Below are 26,650 nucleotides of genomic sequence, written 5' to 3' on the forward strand. Positions count from 1 at the left end.
TCTCTTTCCCATTCTTCTAGTACATTCCAATCTCACCCCTTAATTTTATTTTTTCAGATATTATCTTTTCGTGGTCAACTCATACCTGGTGGGCACAGTCACTTAATCCTGTTTGCCTCAGTTTCTTATGTGTAAAATGAGCTGGAGAAGCGAAATGACAAACCTCTCCAATATCTTTGCCAAAGAAAACCCCAGATGGGGGTCACAGAGAGTCAGATACAACTCAACAACAACAACAAGAATTTGGAAAGGAAGGTGCTAAAGGCAAAGAAAAGACACCATTTTAGAAGCAGTATGCAGTGAGTGCAGGCAAATGACCTGAAATACTAAATTTTCTTAATTATGAACTGAAGTTGCTTAGTCTGGAGAAGAGAAGGTTTAGAAGATAAGGAGAAGTTTGGATAGTTTTCTTCAGGTACTAGAAGGGCTGTCCAGAAACAATGGGTAAACATTGCAGAGGGACAGATTCTGGTGCTCTATCCACTGCTCCACCTAGCTGCCCTTGTTCTTTTTTCTTAAACAAAAATTAACATGAAATTAACATGAAAATGTTAATATGCCCAAAGGTTAGTTAGTATCATGTATTGTGTTAAAGGAGGAGCAATATAGTAACCTCATAGATCATGTCTGCTGATTTTTTTAATGCTATAAATGCTAAGGAGTGCTGATAATCAGTTGAAGCAATATTAGCAAGAGCACATTGTCATAGATTTTGAACTTATAGTCAGGGTACTAGGGTACAAATGCCAACTCTTCCTCTTGCAACTTGGGTGATCTTGACTGAGTTCCTTAAATTCCTGGGTCTCAGTTTCCTACTCTGTGAAATGAGAGAGTTGAGCTAAATGAACTTTCTTAGGCTACAATCTCATGGTGACCATGTATGTCCTTGTTTCTCATATGTAGTTCTTTACAAACCAACTCATTCACTCTAGGACAAATTAAAATTCTTCTCTAGTGTCTTGTAGTGACATAGAGATGATCTTAGCAAGTTCTTATAGGTTATGCCATTGGCATATGCAAATGTTGGCAAATTCTACCAATTGGAAAAGGTTTCGAAAGGAAGGGCTAGTGGTAATGATGTGAAGAGGCTAAGTGATGATGATGTATGTCAGAGACTAGCCTACTTAAATTTGGAGAAGTTATTCGCCAGCTTGGTCTCAAGGTGAATTTTTCAGCCACAGCAATTCTCAGACAGAATACCAAGTAGTCAAAGAGTTTGGACTACATCAGGGGAGGGAATATCTAAAGCAGTAAAGCAATAGATGCTGGAAATATTTAAACATAAAACTGAAATGATTTAGACATTGCAAATCAGTTTTTCTTTTCTAAGTATTTGAAGGAAGTAATCAATAAACTAAAGGACTTACCCCATTTTATAATTTTAATAAACTGCTTCCAAAATGTGGGTACTTTCCAAAAATGACGAGAGACATCTTATGTTTTTTGCAGTCTTTTTTTTTTTTTTTTTTTTTTTTTTTGCTGAGGCAATTTGGTGTTAAGTGACTTGCCCAGGGTCATACAGCTGGGAGGTGTTAAGTGTCTGAGACCAGATTTAAATTCAGGTCCTCCTAACTTCAGGGCTGGTTCTTTATCCACTGTGCCACCTAACTGCCCCTTGATTTTTTTTTTTTTTTTTTTTTAATAAAAAGAAATGATGAGAGATTTTGCCCATGAAGTTCAAGTAGATTTCTTTGTTTTTCAGTGTAGATGACCTTTGTTTTAGTAATGGCTATTCTGATTTGAGTTATATATCTTCTCTTTGACTTTATCTTCTCTTTTGTTGATCACTCATAGAGGAATTGGCATGAATCATGGAAGACAGGTACTTTTTTCTCTTCAGCCTCTGAGTACTGGTTTTCAAAGCTTTCTGGTCAGACAAATTTCAGTAATTGGTCAGCTAATATATTGCAAATATAAGGACACTAGTCAGCAAAACTGAGTCCTGAGAGGGGATCCTTTAGATGCCAATTTCTTTAAAAAATTGCTCCAGAGTGAATGTCTTTCCAGAGAGCCCTTGAATTCATGTTTTATCTTCTTCTGAGAGGCCACAGATTGTATCTTCTGTGACTGAGGATGTAGCAGAAAATCCTGGAAAAGGTGATGGTGCTTTGGAGGAGCAGGCATTGGTGGGTCAGGAAATATTGTCAGGAGACCAGCTTCTGAAAGAGGTAAGAGCATATACTCTCATATCCTAAAGGGGAAAATTTCTGATCCTATTAAGTTTTTTTTTTTCCTGGTTTGATAATTTATAAATTAAAAGTAGAATCAGAAATTATAGACTTGGAAGGCTAACTTTTCATATTTGTATTTATGGATCATTGCACAAAATTCCAACTCTCTTCTGTTCTAGCACATTAAATGCTTCAATAATGAATGAATTCAATAAAATCGTGGTACTAGGTTTCTTAAAACTGTCTTGATATCAAATTAATTAATCATCAGATAGAATTGTAGAATCATAGTCCTTTTGAGTGGAAAAAAAAAGAACTTTAAAAGTTATCTATTTTTATCTCTTCATTTTATGGTTGAGAAAGTTAAGGCACAGAGATGAAAAGTGACTTTACAGTTCTGTAAATGGCAAATAATGGGAGCCAATAACCCAAACACACGCTTAAAGTTTCTAGTTAAGATTTCAGAGGAATGATATTTGTAGCAGAGACCTTCATTCCATTAGCTGTAGAGGAAGTGTTAAAGAGACAAATAAAAAAAAATATTCCTTTGGGGGAAGAGAATTAAACACCACCTCAAGAGGTCTGGCTTACACACACACACAAGGGATAGTTGGAATGATTCATCACTGGAAACCTACTCCTGTGAGAAAACTATAGAAAAGGATTACAAACTAGATCTGTTTCCACATATTCAGAATTGCACTACTTGTAAGTAAAAGTATTGGAGTCCAATTTCTTTGTGATATATTCTGTCCTTTTGCCAGTAGGTATAGCATTTCTATTTAACTAGCTGTTATTGAGAGAAGGAGCTAGGAAATAACACAATTCTCTCTCTGTGTAGAGGTAGAACAGTGATCTGAAAGAAATATCCAAGATTAGATTATGGACTAGTCACATGAGTTAGAGAAAGCTTTGAATCTAAGAAAACAAAGCTGACTACATATGTATTGTAAATTACAGATCAGGCTTCTGGCAGCAAAAACAATGTTTAAATATAATACCAGCCCTTCATTCTTGGTGTCAGTGATTAGATTATAATTATTTGCAGAGCACTATTAGGAATAAATAAAATAGAGAACAAGATAGTACCTACATCAGGGTGCTGATAAGGTAAACAGACAACGCAATTTCAAACATGGAACCACAGAACCAGGTGGTACAGAGAAGAAAGTATTTATTTTTTGTATTTGTACAGTGCTTTTGTAAAGTATTAATTGACAGCTACCTGGAAGGTGGGAGATGAATAGGGAAAGTAGGAGGGGGAATTCATGGCACAGTGGGAGGGAGAGTTAAGTTGCAGGTGGCACAGGAACAGATGAAAATAGTTAGGAAGGTACCTCTTCAGGGTGAGAAGTAAAATTAGTTTAGGTTGCAGAAATTTAAAGAAAAAGAAAATATGAACATGATCACAGTTGTGGGCTTAGATTTTTAGAAAGCATGGAGTTGGGCAAATTATGAAAGACAGATAATGGAGTAAGGAGACATCTTTAAAATAGGAACATAGCAACTAGGAATAATAGAGGGACTGAAGAAATTAAGTTAAGGCTGGCCATTGAGAGAAAAGGAAAGGATCTGGTTAAATGAGATATTATGTCCTGAAGTAGAATAAGAGGGGGGAATGTTTTCATTACTAATTCCAGTGTTAGGGTGAAATTACTTTTATCCAGAAGCTTTTTGAACTATTCAGACTAAAAATACTTTATAAGAATCTTTGGGACATGCCCTTCAACTAGGAATCTGTTGTTCCGATGAATAAGTTCCAAGCACCAAAAGGATCAGGAGACATGGTTATGATCCAGTCAGACACAGGAGACATAGGAACCGTGGATGTCCTTGCAACTGAGTTGGAATCTGCAGATCTCCTTGGAGAACAGAGAAGAGGTGAGATCTTGGGAGATAAAAATAGTTTGTTTTGGCATGGTTTCTTAAACCAAAAAAAAAAAAAATCCAAAAATGGAATGATGATAAAGTCAGAGAAGTAGATAGAAATGCTTTGCTTAAGACTGTGCTTCCATAAGTGCTATGTTTGTCTAAGTCTCCCTATAGGTGCCCTTCCCCCCATGATAAGTTATCTGTTTCTTTCAGTCTCAATGCCTCCTCTGTCTCCTCCATCTATATGGACCTTTGCCAAGATGAAGGAATTCAAAACCAAGATGAGCAAGGTGAAGAATTCTCGGCTAGTGGTGAAGCGGGGTGAGGTAGTAACAGTACGAGTGCCCACCCACCCTGATGGGAAGCGTCTCTTTTGGGAATTTGCCACTGACAATTATGACATTGGCTTTGGTGTCTATTTTGATTGGACTCCTGTAACCAGCACTGCTGTCACTGTGCATGTCAGTGAGTCCAGTGATGAGGATGAGGATGATGAAGAGGATGCAGAGGGAGGGATTGAAGGCAAGTATAACATCGACCTTGTTTCCCCTATGGGTTTTTCATCCTGAGCTATAGCAGGTTCTTCTTTTTCTAAGACGGCTATATTGTACCCTGTTCCCTATAGCCAGTTATAGGATTCTTTGCATTTGGTCTTGTGAGCTAAAGGCTTTGCAAAGATACTTTCTGAAAGAACATTCAGATGAAGTTAATGTTGGTGTTTTATTTGGGGACATTGTCCCTTGTAAATAAATATTGAGCCAATCCCAAGGACAATGCTAATTGGTGAAAGGTAGGTAGTATATTTCAAATCAGGAAATGAAATGGGTGTTTTATTGCAGAGATATCAAACGCATGATCCTTTACACTCCTGAGTGTGACTAGAACCAGGTCAAAATGTAACTGAGAAATGCTTTAACAAAACACATCAAAATACATAAGAATAAGATAATGTTAATATATGGTTTTTCTTAGTATACACCACTCAGGAATCTTCCCTTTTATATCTAAGTTTGAATCTACAGTTCTATGGAATTCCTTGGTCAAAGGATGTTTACTCCAAAGTCCTGGACTAATTCCAAATTGTGTGATTACATTCCACTGGCCTACATTCTGCTGAACTTCCACTGCTAACTGGATTTATTTCATTCCCTTCTGTGGGAATTAAACAGCTACTGCTATTCTCCATTTCAGTTGTACCATCGATAAAGTGTGACTGATGGATCTCTTTTTGTTTATGTTTTCCCAGGTATTCTTCTCTGACACCCTTTCTCTCTCTTGTCCTGTCATGTTTAGTATACAAGTAAAAAAAGTGAAATAGTTCTTACTTGCAAAGAGCTTAAATTCTAATGAAGGAGAGGTTGAGGAAATATAAAGCTAAATATAGCATAAATTTAAAGTGAATAAATACAAATATTTATAGAATTATCACATCTAGTTTTGGAGAGAGGATACTGACAGTTGGGAGAGGGATTCAGGAATGACTTCATGAAGATGATGCTAGTGTTACATCTTAAAGGAAATGAAGGATTTTATCCGGCAGAGTTAAAGAGTTAGTACATCTTGTACATGGAGGAGAGCTAGTACAAAGGCATGGAGATAAGAGATGGAATGTTTTGTGTGAGAAACAGAGGAAAAGCCAATTTGGCTGTATTGCAGAGTGTGTGGGAGGAGAGGTAATATCCAGTGAAACTGGAAAAATAGATGGAAGTCTATTTGTGCAGGACTTTAAAATCTAAACATAAGAGTTTCTATTTGGTCCTAAAGACAATAGGAAGTCCATGAAGTTGATTAATTGAAATAGTTACACAATCAGATAAACATTTAAATAACACTACTTTGTAGCAGGATTTAAGACAGACAACAGTGATGAGGATTTGAGGCAGAGCAGCCCTTTTGGTGGCTGCTGTAATAATCCAGATGAAAAATGATAAGACACCTGAACTAAGGTGATAGCAGTGTAATTGGAGATAAAGAGGTAGATCTGGATCTAGTGAAGTTGGAAAACAGAAAATTTTAATGTACACAGTCATTGCTTTGAGACTTGCTGTATTCAATAGCACATTAGTAGGAATAGGGGAGGCCAATGGTGAGAATAAAATAAGATTGAGATTTGGCAAGGGAAAAGTGGAGTTAGAAGGGGGCAAGGGATTCAAGAGCAGACAGTGTAGAGTTGAAATAGCTAAACTGGGTTGAAATTGGAGAGGAAGGAAAAGGGAATCACAGCAGGTTTGAGAAAATACAATGGAGTAGAGGGGCTGGAGTTTTTGAGGGCAAAAACTAGGTTTAGAAGGTGATGAACTATAAGGAGCTGTAGGATGATAGATTATGGAATTGGGAAATGGAATGTTTACAGGTAATTATGAGAATGTGACTGTGTTTCCTTTGTTTGGCTAAGGCCTAATGAAAGAGTAAGTGGTTAGGCTTAAGGAAGGCAAGAAATTAGGGGTTAAGGTAAATTTATATGAAAACCCTCTTGTATGAGAGCAGGCACTGAAGATGTGAATAAGAAGGCTAGATGATATGGGGTCAGTAGTTTATAGCTACTATAATTCAAATTGGGTGGAAATTTTATTTTTATTTATATTTTTAATTTAATATTTTATTTTTCCCAATTACATGTGAAAATTATTTTAACATTCTTTTTTCAAATTTTGAATCCCAAATTTTCTCCCTTCATCCTCTCCTTTCCCCACCTCATCGATAAGGCAAGCAATTTGACATAAGTTATATATGTATAGTTATACAAAACACTTTTCCATGTAAGTCATACTATGAAAGAAAACACAGACAAAAATCCCCAAATTGGGGGAACTGCAAAAGAGAAAAGATTGTTAAGTGAAGGGTGAGTAAAGGGAGAGTCTGGAGACCATGGAGAATAATATGTTTTCCAGCTTCTCTTCTAGGACCAGTGTGTCGAGGGTTATGAGAGCAAGTATATCCAGGACAAAAGAATAATATCATGGATGCAAAGGATGTTGTGTCATTAGAGAGGGCCAATAGGTAAAAAGCATAAGAGAAAGGGGAAAATAGGGGTTCAGAATGAAAGGGAGTTTGTTCACTATGGGACAACAATTCCTGATACATAATAGGATAAGTAGATAGGGTGGAATAGAAAATGTGTGGAATTGGGTTGAAGGTGAATGAAGATGGGGAGAAGATAACAGGAATTAGAGGACTAGAGACAGTTTTTCCTAAAGGGCTGATGATTAATAAGTATAGGGATAGGGACAGAAACAGATAAAGGCATAGGAATAGTAATGAGTGGCAGATGAGTAGAGAAATTCAGTTTCTAAAGAACATTGTATGGTTAAGTGAACTAGACTTGGGTCTGCTTCACTTGGGCCGTTGGTGAAGTGGGGCTAGTAGTGGGCATTGATTTCCCCTAGTCAACTGGAATCATTGCTCAGCAGTCTGGCCTGAGTGTGAAATGGGACACAACCTGTTCTAGGTGCTCTACCTCTTCCTCCAAGATAGTTTGGAGTGTGGTGAGCAACGGACTCCCTGCCAATAGAATATTTTGGATAGCATTGGTCTTATCTCTGTAATTAGATCCCTGGAATCCTCTACAGGGTAAAAAGAGTAGCTGAGTGTTCTCTTAACCTGACTTATATGGTAATGTGTAAAAAAAAGATTGTTACGGATATAACTTTAAAAAAAGAGTAGCCAGGAAAGTCTTTCCCCTCTAATTCTTCTGACACTAACTCAACCACAATCTTTTGTATTTGGTAATTCTTCTGTTGGCTGAGCCCCTTATAGTTGTAGAACTAGACCTTGCCTTGTCTCTAAGTAACTTGAAATGGTGTGGAAATCAGGAAGAGAGAGATCTTTTTTTATTCTAAGCAAGTGAAGTCAGATGGGCTGATATAATATAGATGGGTGGTAATGGTTACATCCAATCTAGCAAATAGCTCCAGAAAATAGTTGACTGCCCAAACATTCCACCTTCTAAGTTCATATGTACTCTAACCAAAGAAACCACTGGTTTTTCCCCATGGTGGTCTAAGTGATATAATGGAAAGAGTCTTGGATTGAGTTTTTAAATTGGAACTCTGATTCTATTTCTTCTACAAGCTAAAGGCTAAAGACCCCTTAAGGCAAATTATTTTATCTCTGAGTTTCTTTATCTTTACATTGAGGTATTTGTACTAAATCTTGAGAAACTGTCCAGCTTCTGTGATTCTCACTGAGTGTCATCCATTGCCATTTTTGTATCCAGGGAAACACTAATGTTTTTGTAAGAACATTAAGAGTTGTTTGGTCCTTGATTTATTGAAAGCTAGCGTAGGTGATATGGGAAATCAAGGTGGAGGTTGTAGAGTGGTAAGGAACCAAGCCAATTCTAATTCTACCTATAAGAAGATTTCCTTTATTTTTCTTTTGTTTTTCCCCCTCCAATCCTTTTTTAAAATATATTTTTATTTAGTTTTCTTTTTTATTATTATTATTAAAGCTTTTTATTTACAAAACATATGCATGGGTAATTTTTCAACATTGATCCTTGCAAAATCTTTTGTTCCAAATTTTCCCCTCCTCTTCCCATAGCTGGCAGTAGTCTAAATGCATGTTAATTATCTTAAAATATATGTTAAATTCAATATGTGTATACATATCTATACAGTTATCTTGCTGCACAAAAAAAAAAATCAGATCAAGAAGGAAAAAACTGAGAAAGAAAACAAAATGCAAGCAAACAACAACAGAGTGAGAATGCTATATTGTGGGATTTCCTTATTTTTATCTTCTCTCTAAAACCTTTTCCCCTCATGTTTTCTTTAGAGTAGTCATGGTAAGATTTTTTTCTGTTGAGTCCATGATTTCTGGGAAATCTATAGGTGTTCTGTAGAGAACTAGAAATCTACATCCTTTCTAGAGTCTAGAGAACCACATACTTTCTTTTGCCACTGTGCTCCAATAGAGAAAACTGAAGTTGTGTTATCAATTTAAATTCTTGTGGTTTTTTTCCTTCAGCCAGCCTTTCATTTATCCAATACAAAAGTAGCCAGTGTTTTCCTGATAAATGTCACAGTATGTTATCTCTGTGATCCTGAACTATTTATATACTTGAAGGACTATGAAGGACCTTGAAATGTTAACTTAGTCTGTCCTTTTGCTTCTCTAGACAGGATTTGGCTTATGACTTTCCCTTCTGCTAGCCCACTGAGCTAATGCCAGATCTTTCTACCGTTTTCCTCATGTAGGACTTGGCCCAATTGGAGATGTGGAGATGGGCTCTAAGAGCTCTCTTCGGAATCGCTATGGGGAGATCATGCCAGTCTATCGGAGAGATAGCCACCGAGATGTACAGGCTGGTTGTCATGACTACCCAGGAGAAGGCATCTACCTGCTTAAATTTGATAATTCCTATTCACTGCTACGCAACAAGACTCTCTACTACCATGTATATTACACCAGCTGAAGGGCTGAGGCCACAGGTCTGGTGGGCAAAGGGGGATTTTTTTCTGATGCCTTTTGCTTTCTATGGACAAGCTGCTTAAATGCTGAGTGTGAGGCTTCTGAAGTTTGCACTTGCCTGCCTGGCATGCCTGCCTGTTGACCTAAGAATAGCTTCTTCCCCTTCCACCACTTCTGCAGGTTACACTTGGACAATTTTTCCTGATATAAACTTCAGGGATAACACTCTGTGAAGTTATCAGGCAAGAACCTAAAAGGAAGTGGGATGTTTTTTGTTTGTCTCTGTTCTGCTTTGTACGAGGTGTGCCATTGAGCTGGGGGTGGCTGCGCTGCCCCTTCCTCTCCCCCACACCCCTCTCTATGATGGCACTTGTTAGCCTCTTTGGTTGGATCAGCGTGTAAAGTGGGCCCCAGCCCTCTTCACCTGTGGCTTTTCACATCACGAAGGAAGGGGGAAAGCTCATGTTTATAAAGAGAAAAAATTATTTTGCCCAGCCTCTTCCACTGCCACGTTCCTACTCAGTTCCTTGTTCTTAGCCTAGCACTGGCTCTTCTATTTGAAGAGGCCTTACTGCCCTTGGAGGACTATGTCTTGCTCTCCATGACAAGTCCTCAGCTGCTAAATCTGTGTACTTACTACCAATGCAAAGATTTTTTTTTAAATGTAATCTCTAAGGTCCAGTGTATTTTTCAAGTCTCCTGAGTAGAAAAGATCCCCCACTATTTCCTTCTGTTGATAAGTAGTCACCCTAAGCCAGGGCCATTGTAGAATAAAGGGAAAAGTGATTCTTTGTGGGAAGAAGCGGTGATCAGGCACCAAATGGCTTTTACCATCCCATAACATATTTTCCTACACCTAAGTGTGGTGACACATTTGTATGAAGAAGAATGTAGTCTGATGATTGTAAACAATGCAAGTTTCCCTACCGTCTCTTTGTTATAGAATGTGAATATTGCTAGAGAATTTGCGTTAGAACCAAATACAGTGTAGTCTATTCAGGTAATTCTTTTGGTAATGTTTTCCTACTTGTTAGACTTATGCAAAAAGCTCACCAGTTTAAAGTTTTCTCGATTTGCTGCTTACTATCTTTGATCCTTTTAAGGCTTTTAGAGAAAGTGATAATGGAGCTCCAGGGATGCTGCTGGTTTTGTTACTTGTTCATTTCCCTGCCAAATCCTGTTTCCCTGGTTACATTCTCTCTCCCCCCTCTCCCCTTTCTACCTCCCCAAACAATTAACCTTAAATCCTAGGAGTGCCACTAGGTATCAGGTGGTGCTTTTAGTTGTTGCCAGAGCAACTTGGTACTTAGGCAGAAAAGGGATAGAAGAACGGAGATTTGTCTGTTGCCTTTACCTCCTTTTATCCTTCATTTCTTTTGCCAGTTCTGTTAGTGTGTTAGGTTTGTAAGGAGTAAACAATTTTATTTATTAAGTTATTTATTTTTAAAATGCATTTTGGTTCACCTTTGAAATGATTTTCACGTTACTTTGAGCAGGTTTTCCTTTTGTTCTGAGCCATTTAGGTAGTTTTTCTATAAGAATGGTGTTCTTGCCTGAGTAGTCTTGCCTGTCAGGAATATGTCCTTTCAGAGAGAAAGGAAGATAAACCTACGACTTGTATAGTTTCTTTCAAGGAAAACTCAGCCTTTGAATGTGTCTCTTTGTAAGGAATCAAATATGTCAAGATTGACAGGCTAATCAGTTTTCTCATTGTATCCAGGATTGCAAAAGTCCAAGATTGCACACCTTCAGGTATGGGGATAGTCCTTCGCCATGCTCTCCTTTGGCTTCTTTCTTAGTTTCTCATATAGTTTGCATAACCTAATTCATCAAAAAATCCATCTTCCCTATTGGAAAAATAAGTCAAAGTATATACTTTTTTTCATGGTGAATTTGTATCATCATTGTATATGAAGGACATGAGGACATCATGTACCTTTGATTCCTCCTGGGAACAACCTGAATAACTGCCCTTTTCTAATACAGGAAGGCACTTTATGCATTAGGCAAACCTGTCAGATGGCTAGATGATCAGCTTACTCTTTACTGAATTTGAGTTGATATGCCTTAGCCACATAGAGGTTGTCTTCTCAGACTTAGTGGATCCATTTGGTTGAAATTATTGTTTCTTTGTTTATTGTCTCCATAATGGCTTATTTTCTTCCAACAATGAACTTTTGAGACAAAGAACAGTCTTCATAGCTTAAGTTAGCATATATTTCTGGGCTATAAAGAAATCTGCCTTTCATTTTCTTTGAATACCCAGATCTTGTTGTGTAACTATACCTGGAAGGCATTATGTTCCCATAACCTTTATTCCTCTTTCTGCCAATGTCTACTGTTAGAATGACCTTATTACACCTCATCCCACATTGATGTTGTGCTAAACAACTCGAGTTCTATTTTCCCATCAGCTAAAAATAGCTTAATATGAATTAGTTTCATTTTCTACTACAAAAAATTCTTATGTCATATTTCTAAATTACAGATCACTAGACTCTGAGGAAAAGGTGTTACTTGGAACTTCAGCATTCTAGACAACTTTTAAGAGCTGCCCTAGCCCCTTCCAAACTCCCTGAGTCAAAATACAAAAAAAGATTTCCTCCTCTATCTATCTCCAAAAACTAAATTAAAATTGTGGAATCAAAGAATCTAAAGGGTTGAGGGGCTTCCAGGGCCAGTTAGTCCAATTTGGAGCTAATAAAGAGATCTGTTTACAAAATCACTGATAAGGAATAACCAAACCTCTGATTAAAGACTTCCAGGGTGGGGGAGGGGGAAGGAAAATCACTTTCTTCCCTTTGCTACTTTTGGAATGATAGCTCTTATTGTGAAGAAGTTTTTCTTTTCATCATGTCTAAATCTCTGTCATTTTTTCTTTCTCTGTCTGTCTGTCTTCCTCCCTTTCTGACTGCTTCTGCTACAACTTGGTCTGTCTGTTTCCATGAGTTAGTCCTTCAGATATTTGAAGATAACTCTCTTGTCTCTCTCTAAGCCCTTTTTTTTTTTTTTTTTTTTTTTTTTTTCCTTCAGGTCATTTTCAAGTCCTTCAATTTATCTAGAAAGTTGAGGGGGAATGAATTTAGCCGAAGGAAGGATTATGCCTTTTGCCTTTTTTGAGATTGTACCCATTTGCTGTTGCATGTTTTGTACCTGTCTAAATTGTGCCATTCTATGGCAGGATGTATTTATGAAGACTTGGTCAAAAATTCTCATAGAATCACAGGATTTTGGAACAGGAAGGAATTTTAGAGACCTACTTACTCATTTTAGAAGTGAAGAAATTGAAACTCAGATAAAGGAAATTTTTTAGAATATTAATTTTTAAATAATAAGTTGATTACCAGTGTCCATCCACTAAGAAAGTATATTGATAGTCAAGCACTTCAACAAATGGCATTTAGGATGTAGTCTTCATCAGTGTTCTTCAGTGGCCTTCTTTGACTACCTGCTTCCCCTCCTCAGTCCCTCTGGCCATAATTCCTGCTCTATTAACCTTGATGATAAGAATAGCTGAAGCTTAAATAATGTTTTAAAGTTTACAAAGTACTTTAATTTGGTCCTCACAACAACCATGTGATGATTAATGAAGCTAATTTTGAAAGAATTTCATTCTTATCTCAGTTGTCTATTGATATGTCTTCAAGATTCAGAAACATAGTGCAACCCTGAGATAAAAAAAAAATTAAAATGAAATATATATAACAACTTGGAATATCATCATATTTCTTTTTGCTTAATATACTTATTTTTAAAAGTCTTTTTTGCTTATTAAGCTTTAGATGGGAAATAGACTTAGGTCTTTGAAAAATTATATATTTTCTCCATTCCCAGTCCTCTTTTTTTTTTTTTTTTGTTCTTGCCTGTGATTTCAATATTGTAAGGCGCTCTCCCCATTGAAAAAACTCCCTCTTTGATCAAGGCAGATAAGCTACTATTCTGCAACTTAAAGTTGCTGGGGTCACTTAGAAGTTGTCAGATTCCACTGTAATATGTCCCATAGTATCTCTGCCAGAGGTTCTTCTTAAATCCTGGTCCTCCTATCTTGATTCTAAGAAAAACAATTCATTATTCCATTCTTTTTTCTAAATGATCTGTGCTAAAAATTAAAACTATAAAGAATTCCACACCCCTGAAACAAATGAGCTGATTTCATTGATATGAAACTCTCTTGGAATTGAAAATTACATTTCCCATAAGAAAAGGGCTACAACTAAAAACATTATGCAGTTCCACAGACATAGAGGCATTTAACTATTTGTGTATAATGTGTCATCCTGGAAAGACAGTGATTTCCTAGGGAAACTCTCTCAGCTTTACTTCTTCATTAGAGAGGTAGGTGGGACCCAAACTCTTGATTTCCAGATGTTAGGTAGAATTATTTCTCTACCTTTAACCCAAAGTTCCTGGAGGTACCATAGTTTTTAGGGAGGGAGAGAGGGAGAGGGAGAGGAAGAGGGAGAGGGAGGAGTGTAGGGATGAGAGCAGAGGCTAAAAATTTGTTGTAACATATGCTGCTGTGTACAATTCACTTGTAAAGGAGAAAGAAAAAAAAAAAGGGAATCAGCTGAAAATTAACAGAGACAGGAGAAGGCAAAGCTGTTGAATATTTTTGGTTTGCTTATATTTTCATTCTGTTTGCATGTCAGATGTTAGAATTCTTTCTTTAAAAGAAGGCAGAGAAGGGGGGGAGGTGTATCTGGTGTATTTGTTAAAGAAATCTCAAATCCACTTTGCTGTTCACTCAAAGAGATCAGCTCAAAGAACTGTTCTTTCCTTGATCAATTGTAATGCTGACCTGAGGATGGAGTTTTCCTTTGAGAGATTCCCTGGGCCTCAGGTGGTGACTGGAAAGTAGCCAAAAGAATTTGGTTGAAATTGTGGTAGACTCTTAAGTTCTGGCTAATGGAATGTTCAAGCCCTTCATAGCTACAACACAGAAGAAACCAAAGCCATTAGAACATGCTTTCCCATACAATTTGTGCCCACTGTTGATTGGCCTACTGTTGATTGGCCTCCTTTGAGTTGTATGGATAACATCTAATATGAATTGTTATCATCTAATATAGTGTTAGGTGCCATGATAGCACTGTATATAACAAGAGAAAGATATAGTCACATTGCCTTCTCAGAGTTTTTTCAGATCCTAGAGTAGAATACTCTTTAATAATCTCAGATCCCTAGATCTCTTAGCTCATTTCTTCTACACTAAAAGAGTTGTAGAACTAGAAAGGACTTGTAGACCAGCTCCACTAAGTGTACCTTCCCAAAACTTCCTAAGAAACTGAAACCATCTACTTATTAAAGAAGTACCAGCCAACACCAGAGCCTGTGAGGAAAGGGAAGAGAGAAATTCTGTCCCCAGTAGTAAATTGTCCATATTTATTTTGAAGATGAATCCTTTTTTAAGCTGAGCAGACTCCCATCCAACTTGTTTTAAGAGTAGATGTCATATCTAGAGAACAACCATATGTAATATATTTAAGGTATTAATAACCTTTTTGACTAGGTATATGAGACCATTCTATGCTTCATTTCTTACCTAGCCTTAATCACTGATTGGGCTTTGCCTCAGTTAACTGAAATAATTAAAGACCTTGGCTTAAAAAGGCCAAGGTTTCTCACTGCTTCCAGCTGTGTAAAGACATCAGCTCTTTCTTACTTAAACCCAATTCATTTATATGTCATGACATGTTATAGTCCTCTGAGATCGAAGGACACTCACTCACCACAAAAACAGCAATGATATGTAATTCCATATCTTAATAACCTTTCTCAAATGATGATCATAAATCTGGAATATCTTGTTTTCAATGACCAAGTATATAACCATGTATTAATCATCCATGTAACCCCTTGCCCAAGCCTGTTCAGACTATATCTGAAGTCATTCTAGCACTGCCTTTGAAGGAAGGCAAGCATATCCAGAGTGAGGTGATCAAGATAATAAGGGGATTTTAAACAGTATCACTTGAAAGGAGCAGGATATAATTTATTCCTTAGGAGAAAAGCCTTAATGAAGATATAATAGTAGGTTTCAGCTATTTATTTGAAGGGCCATTTTATGGAAAAGGGATTAGAATTGTTTTTCTTGGTTCCAGATGGATTTGGGTAAAAATTATGTGGAGTCAGATTTCAGCTCAATATTAAAGAAAAAAGTTCCCCATTTATTAAGTGCCTGTTGTGTACCAGGCATGGTGCTAAGCTCTGAGAATACAAGGACAAAAATAGAAACAGCTTTGTTCTCAAGGACCTTACATTTCAGTAGGGGAAACAGAGTGTACATACATGGATGAATAAGAAGCAGGGACATTGAGGACTAACACGTAGGAAAACTGGAAAAGGCTTCTTGTAGGAGGTTGCTTAAGCTGAGCCTTGGAAGAGATGTAAGGGTTCCAAGAGATAAGGGTCATTCCATTGAAAGTCCAGAAATGGAGTGGGTGGGGAAAGACACCATCTGTGTGGAAGCACAAATGGGAGATGAAATATGCACAGAGAAAATAGCAAGTTGGTCATTTTAGCAGAAATCTTGCCTCCTAGGCTCTTAGAAGAAAAGTCTTATCTGTGACCCTAGAAATGAATAGTAGTAGTGGGATTTCTTCATGGTTTTACTCTATGAAATAAGATTTGCATTTTGCAGATTTTCTTTCTCCATAGGGGCCTCAGGTGTTCATAACATGACTTGGAACTGAGAGCATAGTAACCATGGGCCTCTGTGCAGACTGATTAGCCATAAAGAAAAAGTAATCGGAGTAGATTGATGTAAATAACTTCATGTTAAAAGTGGAACTTTGGAAAGTTATTAATTATAGTCCCAAGTTCAGGTAATTGGATGCCTTGTTTACTTTTGAATTGGGAATTGCCTTATTAGTAACCTTGGGTGAAGGGGTCCCTTCCTCCCATTGTCCCCAGCTCAGACTGAATTTCTTCAGCAGCTCTCAGGATCCAACTGTAGAGGATACCAAAGCATTTCTTTTCATCACTGGGTAGGATCCCTGCACAGAAAAAAAGAGACAATTCTGAGAGTCAACTTCTAGAAGCTTGCAGCGTGCTGATATAGACTAATCTCTGGAAATAGGTGGATGATCAGGAAAAAGGGGATCTTGCATGGTTTGTTTTTAATGAAAGTCATCATCACCCCTTTTTGTACACTCTCCCAGTGCAGCCTTAACACTGTTCTGTAAACATAAGTCAAAGCCTAAAGTCAAGAATCTAGCTATTAAGTTGTTCTATCTTATTTGAGTTCATTATTTTACTACATATTTATATTTGACTTATTATGCCCTTCAATATGTGAACTGGGATTTATTTTCATGACTGCCGTCTCAGACTTTTTAAGTCTGGTTCCCTTCCCTATTTATGTTCACTGGAGTTTATATATTACCTAGTGATCTAGAATGCTGTAAGAAACACACCACAAAGTTGTTTAGAAAAATCTTATTAATTAAACCCGCTGGCTATCCTTTTAAAAGTTCACAGGAACTTGCTTGTAGCTGAAATTATCTATATGATATTATTGGTGGTGGGTACTTTGCCCACCAGTCCAGCAAACCATAGCCTCTTCATGCCTTGAAATCCTGAGTGATTCTTGTCAATGTTCTTTCATAAATACTCCATAGCAGAGCTACTCAAACGGGCTGGCTCTTTTCTTATAGGTCTTTAAATATTTTGTGGATACCAGTGCAATTTAACTCAGGATTTACTCTTGCTGCATGTTTGTCTTATCTCTTTTTTCATCACACATGTCCTTTGACATCATTTCTGGTATAAAGAACATTGTTGGTAACACTCTTTGGTCTAAATTAAAATGACCATGGATTTTTCTATTGCTCTTCAGGTCATCTGCCATTCTGATTTTTCTAAAATTATAGTGTTTGAGCTATGATTTATAGAAAAATATTAATGCTTAAAATGTATTTTTTTGGCATAGACTATCTTGAGTTCACATTAGAACTGCACAGTTTCTCATGTTTGCTTCATTTGTTCTTCTTTCCAAATCTGGGCCCACTTTGTTGTCTATCTGTAGTATCTGGAAAAGATACATACATACATGTGTGCTCACAAATACACACACACACACACACACACACACAGAGTTAATTGTTGGGTTGTTCATCCAAATTGATTGTCATAATCTGGGCCGTATACATTTTTCATTCGCTTGATTTTTACTATATGAATTATGAGACCAGTATCCTAAATGGGAACAGTTAGATGAAAATGTTTATTATCTCAGAGACAAGGAAGAATCATGGACTTGTTTTTAGTTTGATTTAGATGTTCCTGCTTTCGTGTTCTGGATCTGGCTAATGTTTTCCTCTTTGTTCCCCCAAAAAAAGGTATTTGTGAGAGAAGATAAAGATGAGAAGTGCTTTGAGGTCCCCAGAAAAAAAAAAAGGAGCTATCTGCTCCAAAATGATGGTAGACTTTCATTAACATAAGGAACTGATGAGCCATTTGAATGTTTTCCAAAAACCAGATCATGCCATTGGTTCTTTGTTTTCCTAGTGCCTCCTATGATATTAAATTTTAGTTAATTATATCATGAAAACTACATTTTCTTGATAAATTTTCAAGAAGGAACAGGGCAGCTGCAAAGACAGGTATTTTTTATGCTTTTACTGCAAAATGTTCTAATAGTTCAACATTCCAGAAACTTGATTTGAAGAAGAAAGTCTGCTTTTTCTTTAAAAACAACTGTTATTTGGTTTGGTCAGATTGTTTCCTTCTAACTCATAAATATTTTCCATGATGATAGATCTAAGCATCAACCTATCACTTCAAACCTTGTAAAGCACTCTGCACCAAATTACTCAATTTTCATGTTCTTTTTGTATGAGATTTGTTTTCCTCCTTAAAAAATCATATTTTAGTGAACTGTGGCATTGAATGTGTTGCTGTACCATACAGATGAACTTTTGTGCTACAGTCACTTAAGTAGCTTACTTTGGGTGTTTTTATATTGTTCAACAGTTTTGTGATGCCTTTGTGAATTCTTGTCTTCAAAATTCAAAACCTGTCGTAAATAAACTTTTTCACTATGCACTTGAGACTCTTGATTTATATCACAGTGAACTTCATTGAAATTTCAAATGTCTTATTTTCATTCTTTCTAAACATTTTTTAAGAGTGAAGGAAGGGGGGAGAAGTCATATAAGTCCAGGCTATTATTTTTGGAGTATATATATATATTTTTTTAATTAATTTTATAATTATAACATTTTTTTTGACAGTACATATGCATAGGTAATTTTTTTTTTTTTTTTTTTTTTTTTTACAACATTATCCCTTGTACTCCTGTCTGTTCCGAATTTTTCCCCTCCTTCCCTCCACCCCCTTCCCTAGATGGCAGGCATTCCCATACATATTAAATATCTTATAGTATATCCTAGGTACAATATATATGTGCAGAACCGCATTTTGTTGTTGTTGCAAAGGAAGGATTGTATTCGGAAGGTAAAAATAATCTGGGAAGAAAAACAAAACAAAACAAAAAATGCTCACAGTTTACACTCATCTCCCAGTGTTCTTTTTCTGGGTGTAGCTGATTCTGTCCATCATTAATCAATTGGAATTGGATTAGCTCTTTTCTATGTTGAAGAAATCCACTTCCATCAGAATACATCCTCATACAGTATCATTGTTGAAGTGTATAATGATCTCCTAGTTCTACTCAGTTCTCAGTATAATGATCTCCTAGTTCTCACTCAGCATCAATTGATGTAAGTCTTGGAGTATATTTTTAAGGGCAAACTTTTTAAGGTAACAACAATAGGAATTTTTTTTTTTATCTGCACTCATATTCATGACTGAAGAATTATAATCTGGGATAGAAATTAAATTAGATTTTGGGTAACAATTTAGAAAGAACAGATTTTGGAATGCAATAGAGTTCTACATGATTATGTTTATTTTTCAATATGCCAACTCTTATCAAGGCCAGGTCTATATTAAAATAACTTCAAAATGATTGGCAGAAATCAAGAAAGGACTGAACAAATGAAGGTCTATTCTTTGCTCATAATTAGAACCAATATATTAAAAATGTTAATGCTTCCCAAATTTTGGGATTTAATGCCATTCCATTAAAAAAATCAGTAGATTATTTCACAAAATTAAATTGGTATCAAATGTATATGGAAAAGTAGATCGGCAAATATGAACAATGAAAAATTTGAAAATAGAATTGACACTTCCAGGTTCTGATATCTACTATCCAGCAAGAATTATTTTTTAAACTGTTAATGAAAAAAGAAAGAAATGGATCATAGGGTCATATTGCCATAAGGGGTCTTTGAAGTCCAATGCCTTTATTTATAGATGAGGATACAATTAATCCCAGAGGTTAGTTATCTTACAAAGGGTCACACAAATACACTATAGGGTGAGGATTCAAAACCAGGTTCTCTGAAAAACAACACAAGAGAATAGAGAATCTAGAAGTACAACTCATTATCTGTATGAGATTGCTATTTAAGTTCATGGTTACTGAGGAATGGAATAAAAATTGGACAACTGCAAGATTAAAAATGGAGAAAAATGCTGCAAAAAATTATATACCTCATGTATTTACCATGTTACTGGATAACAATCGAAATATACAATAATGATCAAACTAGAAGAAAGATTTTTAACCAAAAAAAAAAAGAAATGAATGGAAACAAAATAAGGGTTGTAATTATACAGAGAAGAGTTTTTTGCTCAAGAAAAAGTATTATCTTAAGAGAAAAATCCTTGCAAAAAAAAATATGTAAAATGAATACATCATATGAAGATATGACATCATTTGTAAGACTAATAGCTAGAAGACATCTATTTAATACTAACAATTCCTAACAATGGTTTAGTGGAACCTGAACAATTTTTAAAGGTAGTAATAAACTTAATAACATGGGATATTTAAATTATCTAATCAGAGATATATGCATATGAAGACTATCTTAAGATGTAACCTTACTCCCACTAGAAAGACAAAAATAGAAAAAAGTTATAAAATTCAATTTTGGCAGGGTTGCAAGGAAACAGGCAACTCTGTAGGATGGATTTTTGCAGTATCAGTCACAAACTAGCTGATCAAAACTTTTGACTCTGATTCTCTTGCCAGAACTTGATCATAACAAATTAAAAAGGCTTATGTAAAAATATTTACAATTACTTTACAACAAAATTTATAAATAAAAAACTCTTGAAATACCTTTATATCCCACAATTGGAGAGTAGGTAAATGAATGATGATTTGGTAATGTGATAGGATATTATGTAAATGAAATACAAAAATGAAATATGGAAAGTGATGGGAAAATGAGATCAAAAGAATCAGGACAACATATACACTGACTAAAACTGTATATATTTACATAAAACAAAGCCCCAAATGGTATAACCAGAAGGGCTTACAAAGTGACACAGAGAAAATATCATTTATTTATTGCAAATTTATTTGGTTTTCCTTTATTAAATGTTAAAAGATTTAAGATTTCATTCCTTATTTTATGTTCATTTTATTATCTCTTTGATGGTTATTAAATTTGTGATAAATTAAAATCTGTTTTAGAAAGTGAGAAGCCTTTATTATTAAATTATTAAAATTTGGACCTTCACAGCAGAGTAAGGAAGGCTCAATCAGATGAATTCAATTTTAACATTTATACATGTAGCCCTTGCTTTAGACTATTCTCTAATCCCCCGGCCCCACCCCCATCCCCACCCCCCACAAACACATTTTTAATAGGTTGGGGCTCTAAAGGGACTACCTGCATCAGGTTCTAGGAGTAACTATGCAGGTGTCTAGTCTTGCTAGTGTAACTCACAAGCCTCCACTGTTGTGCTTTCCATTAACAATCAGCCAGTAAATGTAATTAGCTTTAAACAAAAACATTTATTCAGATGATATAGCAAAAACATAATAATAATTATCTGACATTTATATAGTATTTCTTTTGTGCCAAGGGCTTTACAAGCATTAACTTATTTGATCCTCACACCAACCTTGGGAGGTTGATGCTGTTACACAGGTATTCTCATTTTACAGATGAGAAAACGGAGACAGATAGAGATCACAGAGCTAATAAGTGTCTGAGGCAAGATTTGAAGTCAGATTTTCCTGAGCCAGGAAGGCCCAGTGCTCTATCTACTACTAGCTGCCTTAGTAGTTGTAAAACATTCCAAGATACATTTTTCACAAATATAAAATCCACAGGAGTGGGCTCAAGCATGATATCATGGGAGTAGGGTAAAAATATAGGATAAAATATGTGCCCAAGGCATCCCACAATTCCAGATACTGCCAGACTCTACTAGTCCTTTCTTTGGAGAATTCTCATGTGGAGTTCCCGGATTGGCTGCTCTCCATAATTGCCAAAGGTCACAGTCCTTCAAGTTGCTTTTCTTTGGGTAACTCTCTCTGTGTTTGAGCCTGTCTGGAACATGTATCTACTCCCTGAGATGTCTCCCCCTGGTCCAATCGCTCCTCATGGCCAAGGATAGAGATGGGAAGGGAGAGAAATCCTTTCCTTCTCTCTTCCTCCTCCCTCCTCTTGCAAGTATGTCCTCCATAAGCAGCTCCTGCCTTTGCTACATCCCTAAATCTTCCACTCCAATTCTAGATGAAGTATCTTCTACTCTGGTACTAGATACCATGACTGGTCAGTGTTGAGAGAGACATATCTTCCTGTCCAACCCTCTCCTCCTTCACTACTGCCTCAAACTCTGAAATCCAGTTCTTAGGCGTTGAGAACTCTTAGCCCTATGACTCATTTATTTCCCCTGCCAATTGTGGTGTTTTCCTTCTTGACTCACAAGTCTATATCTTATGATTAGATATTGGGTCTTTTGTAATTTCATCAACGGAGGTAGGGAGCTTGGACAGAAAATGCCTTCCGCATCCAGAAAAAGAACTGAAGGGAATGAATGTAATCAACACATGCTACGTTCACTTCCTTTTTTCTTTTTTTTTAAATCTCTCCTATGCTTTTTCCCATTTGCTCTGATTTTTCTCTCCCATCGTGATTCATAAAGTAATGTGTATTAAAAATAAATAAATTTACTAGAGAAAAAAACTGAGGTAGTCCCCACAATCTGCTTTAAATTGCTGGTAACAGTTGAGAAGTACTGAATGGGGGTGTTACATAAAAACAAGACTATGGTATCCCTAACGTCTTTTTAAATTCTTGTTCTGGCTCTAGAAAGCACTGATTTATAAATGTAGAGCTATTTAAAAAACAAAACAAACACCTTTTTATAATTAAATTCAATGTTTGAGGAACGTAATAGGCTCCAGGGAATAAAAAGACTGAAAATGTGACAGTTCCTACTCTCAAGGAGCTAAGCATTGTACTGTGGGGATACAATATGTTCACCTATAAGTAAATGCAAAATAAAAGAAATTCTGAGGCAGATAGAACTGAAGACTGAGAGGATAAGGAATAGTTTCCAATTAGTTAAATATTTTAGCTATATCTTGAAACAACTTATATATTCCAATTTTTCCTCCCTTGATTTTACTAGTTTTTTAATGTTTATCATGTGATGACATCCTTTCTCAAAATAGTCTGGAAACTAAAGGGAGGATGTGATAATTGAAGTTAATCATAATTTAAAGGAACATCTTTGCTGAATTCAAATCTGGCCTCAGACACTTACTAGCTGTGTGACTCTAGCCTCCTCATCTGTAAAATGAGCTGGAGAAGGAAATGGCAAACCACTCTAGTGTCTTTGCTAAGAAAACCCAGATGGGGTCACCAAGAATCAGACATGACTGAACCAAGCCACCAAGCAACAATAAAGACTCAGCATTTAAGAACTCCCAGACTAATGTAATGATACAATACGTCTTTTGAAGTATTTTCACATGATCTTAAAATTCGCTGCTTGAAGCCCTTAGCTCCACTGAAACACAAGTACAATCTTAAGGAGAAGACTATTTTTCATTCTAGGGTCAGTGGACACCAGGCCCCCCACTTGCAGGTAAGTGGGTTATATTATTACAGTTGAAAGTGATTTTATTATTTCTAGCACTTTTCTTAGGGAGATGCATGATGACCCAGTCTTATGTCTGACTGTGCTTTTCTTCCCTGGAAGTGTGAGGTTTCTTGGGGCAGAAATGCCTTTATTTCCAATAACCTTCCTCTCAGAATTTTGAAACTTCACATCCTGGCACTTTAATCCTTGCAAAGTACTTGATACCCTACCAACATGAAATGGCACATCATACCCCCAAATCATGAACTCATATCAGTCTCTCTTTTCTCAACACATAAGTTACTGACTTTTATATATTGGAAAATTTGTCTAAACTAGGGCCCTGAAGCCTTTAATGGGAAATGGCTGAGAAAAAATGACCCATGCCATAGGAAGGTTTGGTTAAAGACTCAGGGTAGGAGAGGTCTAACTGCTCAAAATTTATCAATTATTTTTGAGCCTTTGGGGGTAGTTGTCCTTTCTTGTAGCTATCTGTGGAGAAAATGTCTTTATCCTTAAACAGTCCAAGGTTTCAAAATGAAACAATAAGACAAATGGGAAAAAGGAATGGAAATAAAGTGAAAAAAGGCTAATAACTGAAGAGCATAGCAGTTTCTACTATATAGAGAATTCTCTCCCCTTTTCCCTATCTTTTGTGCAACTGTACTAGCAATAGGACCTTTCAGAAATAAAGTGCTTTTAAAAATAAAAATCAATTAAAATAAAATAATTTAATAATAGCAGCTAGCTTTTATTGTAAGCACTCTGCATATTTTGTCTCATTTGATTCTCATAATTTGTGAGGTAGGTGCTATTGTTTTTACCTCTATTTTATGGATAAGGAAACTGGAACTGAAAGATTAAGTGATTTGTTCAGGGTTACAAGGTCAATACAGTATTATCCATGTCCAGTTAGAGAACTGATGGAGGACTCAGTGAATACTGAAGCATATTTTTTTAACTTTCTGTATTTCCTCAGAACATAACTAATGCAGAAATATTATCTGAATGACTATTTGTTTTTTTAATAAAGCTTTTTATTTTCAAAATACATGCATAGTTTTTAACATTTACCCTTGCAAAACCTTGTTCCAAATTTTTTTTCTCCCTTTTCCACTGCCTCCCCTGCATGTAACCCAACATATGTTAAATATGTGCAATTCTTCTATACATATTTCCACAATTATCATGCTGCATAAGAAAAACCAAATCAAAAAGAAAAACAAAACAAAACAAAACAAAATGCAAGCAAACTACAACAACAAAAAAAGTGAAAATGCTATTTTGTGATTCACACTCAGTCCCCAGAGTCCTCTCTCTGGTTGCTGATGACTTTATTCATCACAAAACCATTGGAACTGATCTGAATCATCTCATTATTGAAGAGAGCCACGTCAATCAGAACTGATCATAGTACAGTCTTGTTGCCATGTATAATGCTCTACTGGTTCTGCTCACTTCATTTAGCATCAGTTCATGTAAGTCTCTCCATAACTTTTTCATATATCATAACTTTGAATGATTATCTCTATAATGATTATTGTATTTCTTGCCTTCCCAATGGATGGGGAAGAGGATGAGAGGAGGGAAAATATTTAGAACTAAAAGTAAAAATAAAATTTAAAAAGAAGGAAACCAATTATATTGAAACAGTTAATATATGTATATATGCATGCACACATATATAAATGTGTGTAAACATGCATATATATATTCATATATACATAATACATTTGTATATGTGTTGAAAAGCCACCCCCCCTCCAGTCCTGCTGTGTTGCCAAAGCCATATACTTATGGACATTCAAAGTACTGAAGCAATAGAGTGGGGTGTATAACACCACTGAGCGACAGATCTTATAGAAGATAAAGGGTCCAATTCTGACTCTGGATGTATTTCCTTGTCTCTAGCTAATTAGGGGTGTTTGTGTCAACCCCCTCCACTCTCATAGCACCCCCCAAAGAAACCTTTGGTGGCTTTTTCCTGATTCCAGAAGCTAATACAAATACTCTGTCACTGAAAGCCCTTCATAACCCTCTTCTACCTTTCCACTCTTCAAATATTTTATTCCTCAACACGTACTCTTAGATCCAGTGCCACTGGCTGATCCACAAATAGGATATTCCCCCTCTTGGATTTGAGGATTTTTTCCCATTTGTCACCCACGCCCTCTCCTCCACTCTGATTTCTGACATCCCTGGCTTCTTTTAAGTCCCAGCTAAAACCCCACCTTCTACAAGAAGCCTTCCCCAACTCTCAATTGTCTTACTTTTTTCTTCTGATAATGACTTCCTATTTATCCTACATATAATTTATGTACATGTTTGTTTCCATGCTGTCTCCCTACCCCTGACCTTCCCCTGTCCACGCCACCCCTTCCTCCCCCATTGTAATCTCCTTAAGGGGAAGGACTGCCTTTTGACTCTTTGTACCTCAGTGCTTAGCACAGTTCTGGAACATAATTGATACTTAAAAAGCATTTATTGAATGAAAGAATGAATTCAGGGGACAGAATGCTTTTTTAAACTTTAAAGCCTCTTTAAATCTGAAAGAGGCACTGAGAGGCATATGACCTAGGTACTAAAAACTGAACTTTGAATCAGGAACACTTTCATCCTTTCTCACCAATCCGGGAATGTGACTATGGGCAAATCACTTAACCTCTCAGTTTCTCAGAGACAATTTTTTCTGACAATTTTCTAAGATGCAAAGTTGTTGATTCCAGTTCCCTTCACAAAGAAAATTAAAAGTTTCTGGTCACTTTGCCACTGTAACTGGCAGATTGGGGGTACATGACTATTCTCTTCTGTTACTTGGGAGTCTTTTGGTCTCTTATTTCTCTTCCTTTCCCCATCTGTCTCCATGATATTTTGAGACCATGAGGGCAGAAAGGAATTTTCTGTTCACAGGACTATCAGAATCTCCCAGGAGGGTAACTCATGCTCACTTCCCCTTTCTGTGGTCCCTGGAGGATTGGACCTCTGATCAAACCCTCCATCCCAACCACATATAAGATTCCCCAACTTCTGTCTTAACCACTTTGCTATCCTTTCTCCTCTAAAGCATTTTCTCTAAAGCATTTTCTAAAGCACTAAGGATTCTATATTCTAGTAAATGGCTCCAGGGATGGTTTTTACTTTGTTTTGCTTTATTTGGGAGTGAAGGAACAGGAAGGGGATGTTTCAAGTCCTGTGATTCTACTATTGGAGTTCAAGGGGATCCCCAAAATGTTAGG

The 26,650-nt window shown here is 36.4% G+C and overlaps 1 protein-coding gene across 1 annotated transcript in view; it reads left to right on the forward strand.

Moving 5' to 3' along the window:
• TMED8 (transmembrane p24 trafficking protein family member 8) overlaps positions 1-9,727 on the forward strand; it is a 27,551-nt gene extending 17,824 nt beyond the window's left edge. The window contains exons 3-6 of the mRNA XM_074289895.1: positions 2,045-2,168; positions 3,905-4,052; positions 4,257-4,565; positions 9,242-9,727. Coding sequence (XP_074145996.1) covers positions 2,045-2,168; positions 3,905-4,052; positions 4,257-4,565; positions 9,242-9,459 — 799 coding nt within the window. The 3' untranslated portion in view covers positions 9,460-9,727. The remainder of the gene's footprint in view (positions 1-2,044; positions 2,169-3,904; positions 4,053-4,256; positions 4,566-9,241) is intronic.
• Positions 9,728-26,650: the final 16,923 nt, after the last annotated feature.

This window comes from Sminthopsis crassicaudata, chromosome 2, assembly GCF_048593235.1.
Source record: "Sminthopsis crassicaudata isolate SCR6 chromosome 2, ASM4859323v1, whole genome shotgun sequence".
Taxonomy (NCBI): Eukaryota; Metazoa; Chordata; class Mammalia; order Dasyuromorphia; family Dasyuridae; genus Sminthopsis; species Sminthopsis crassicaudata.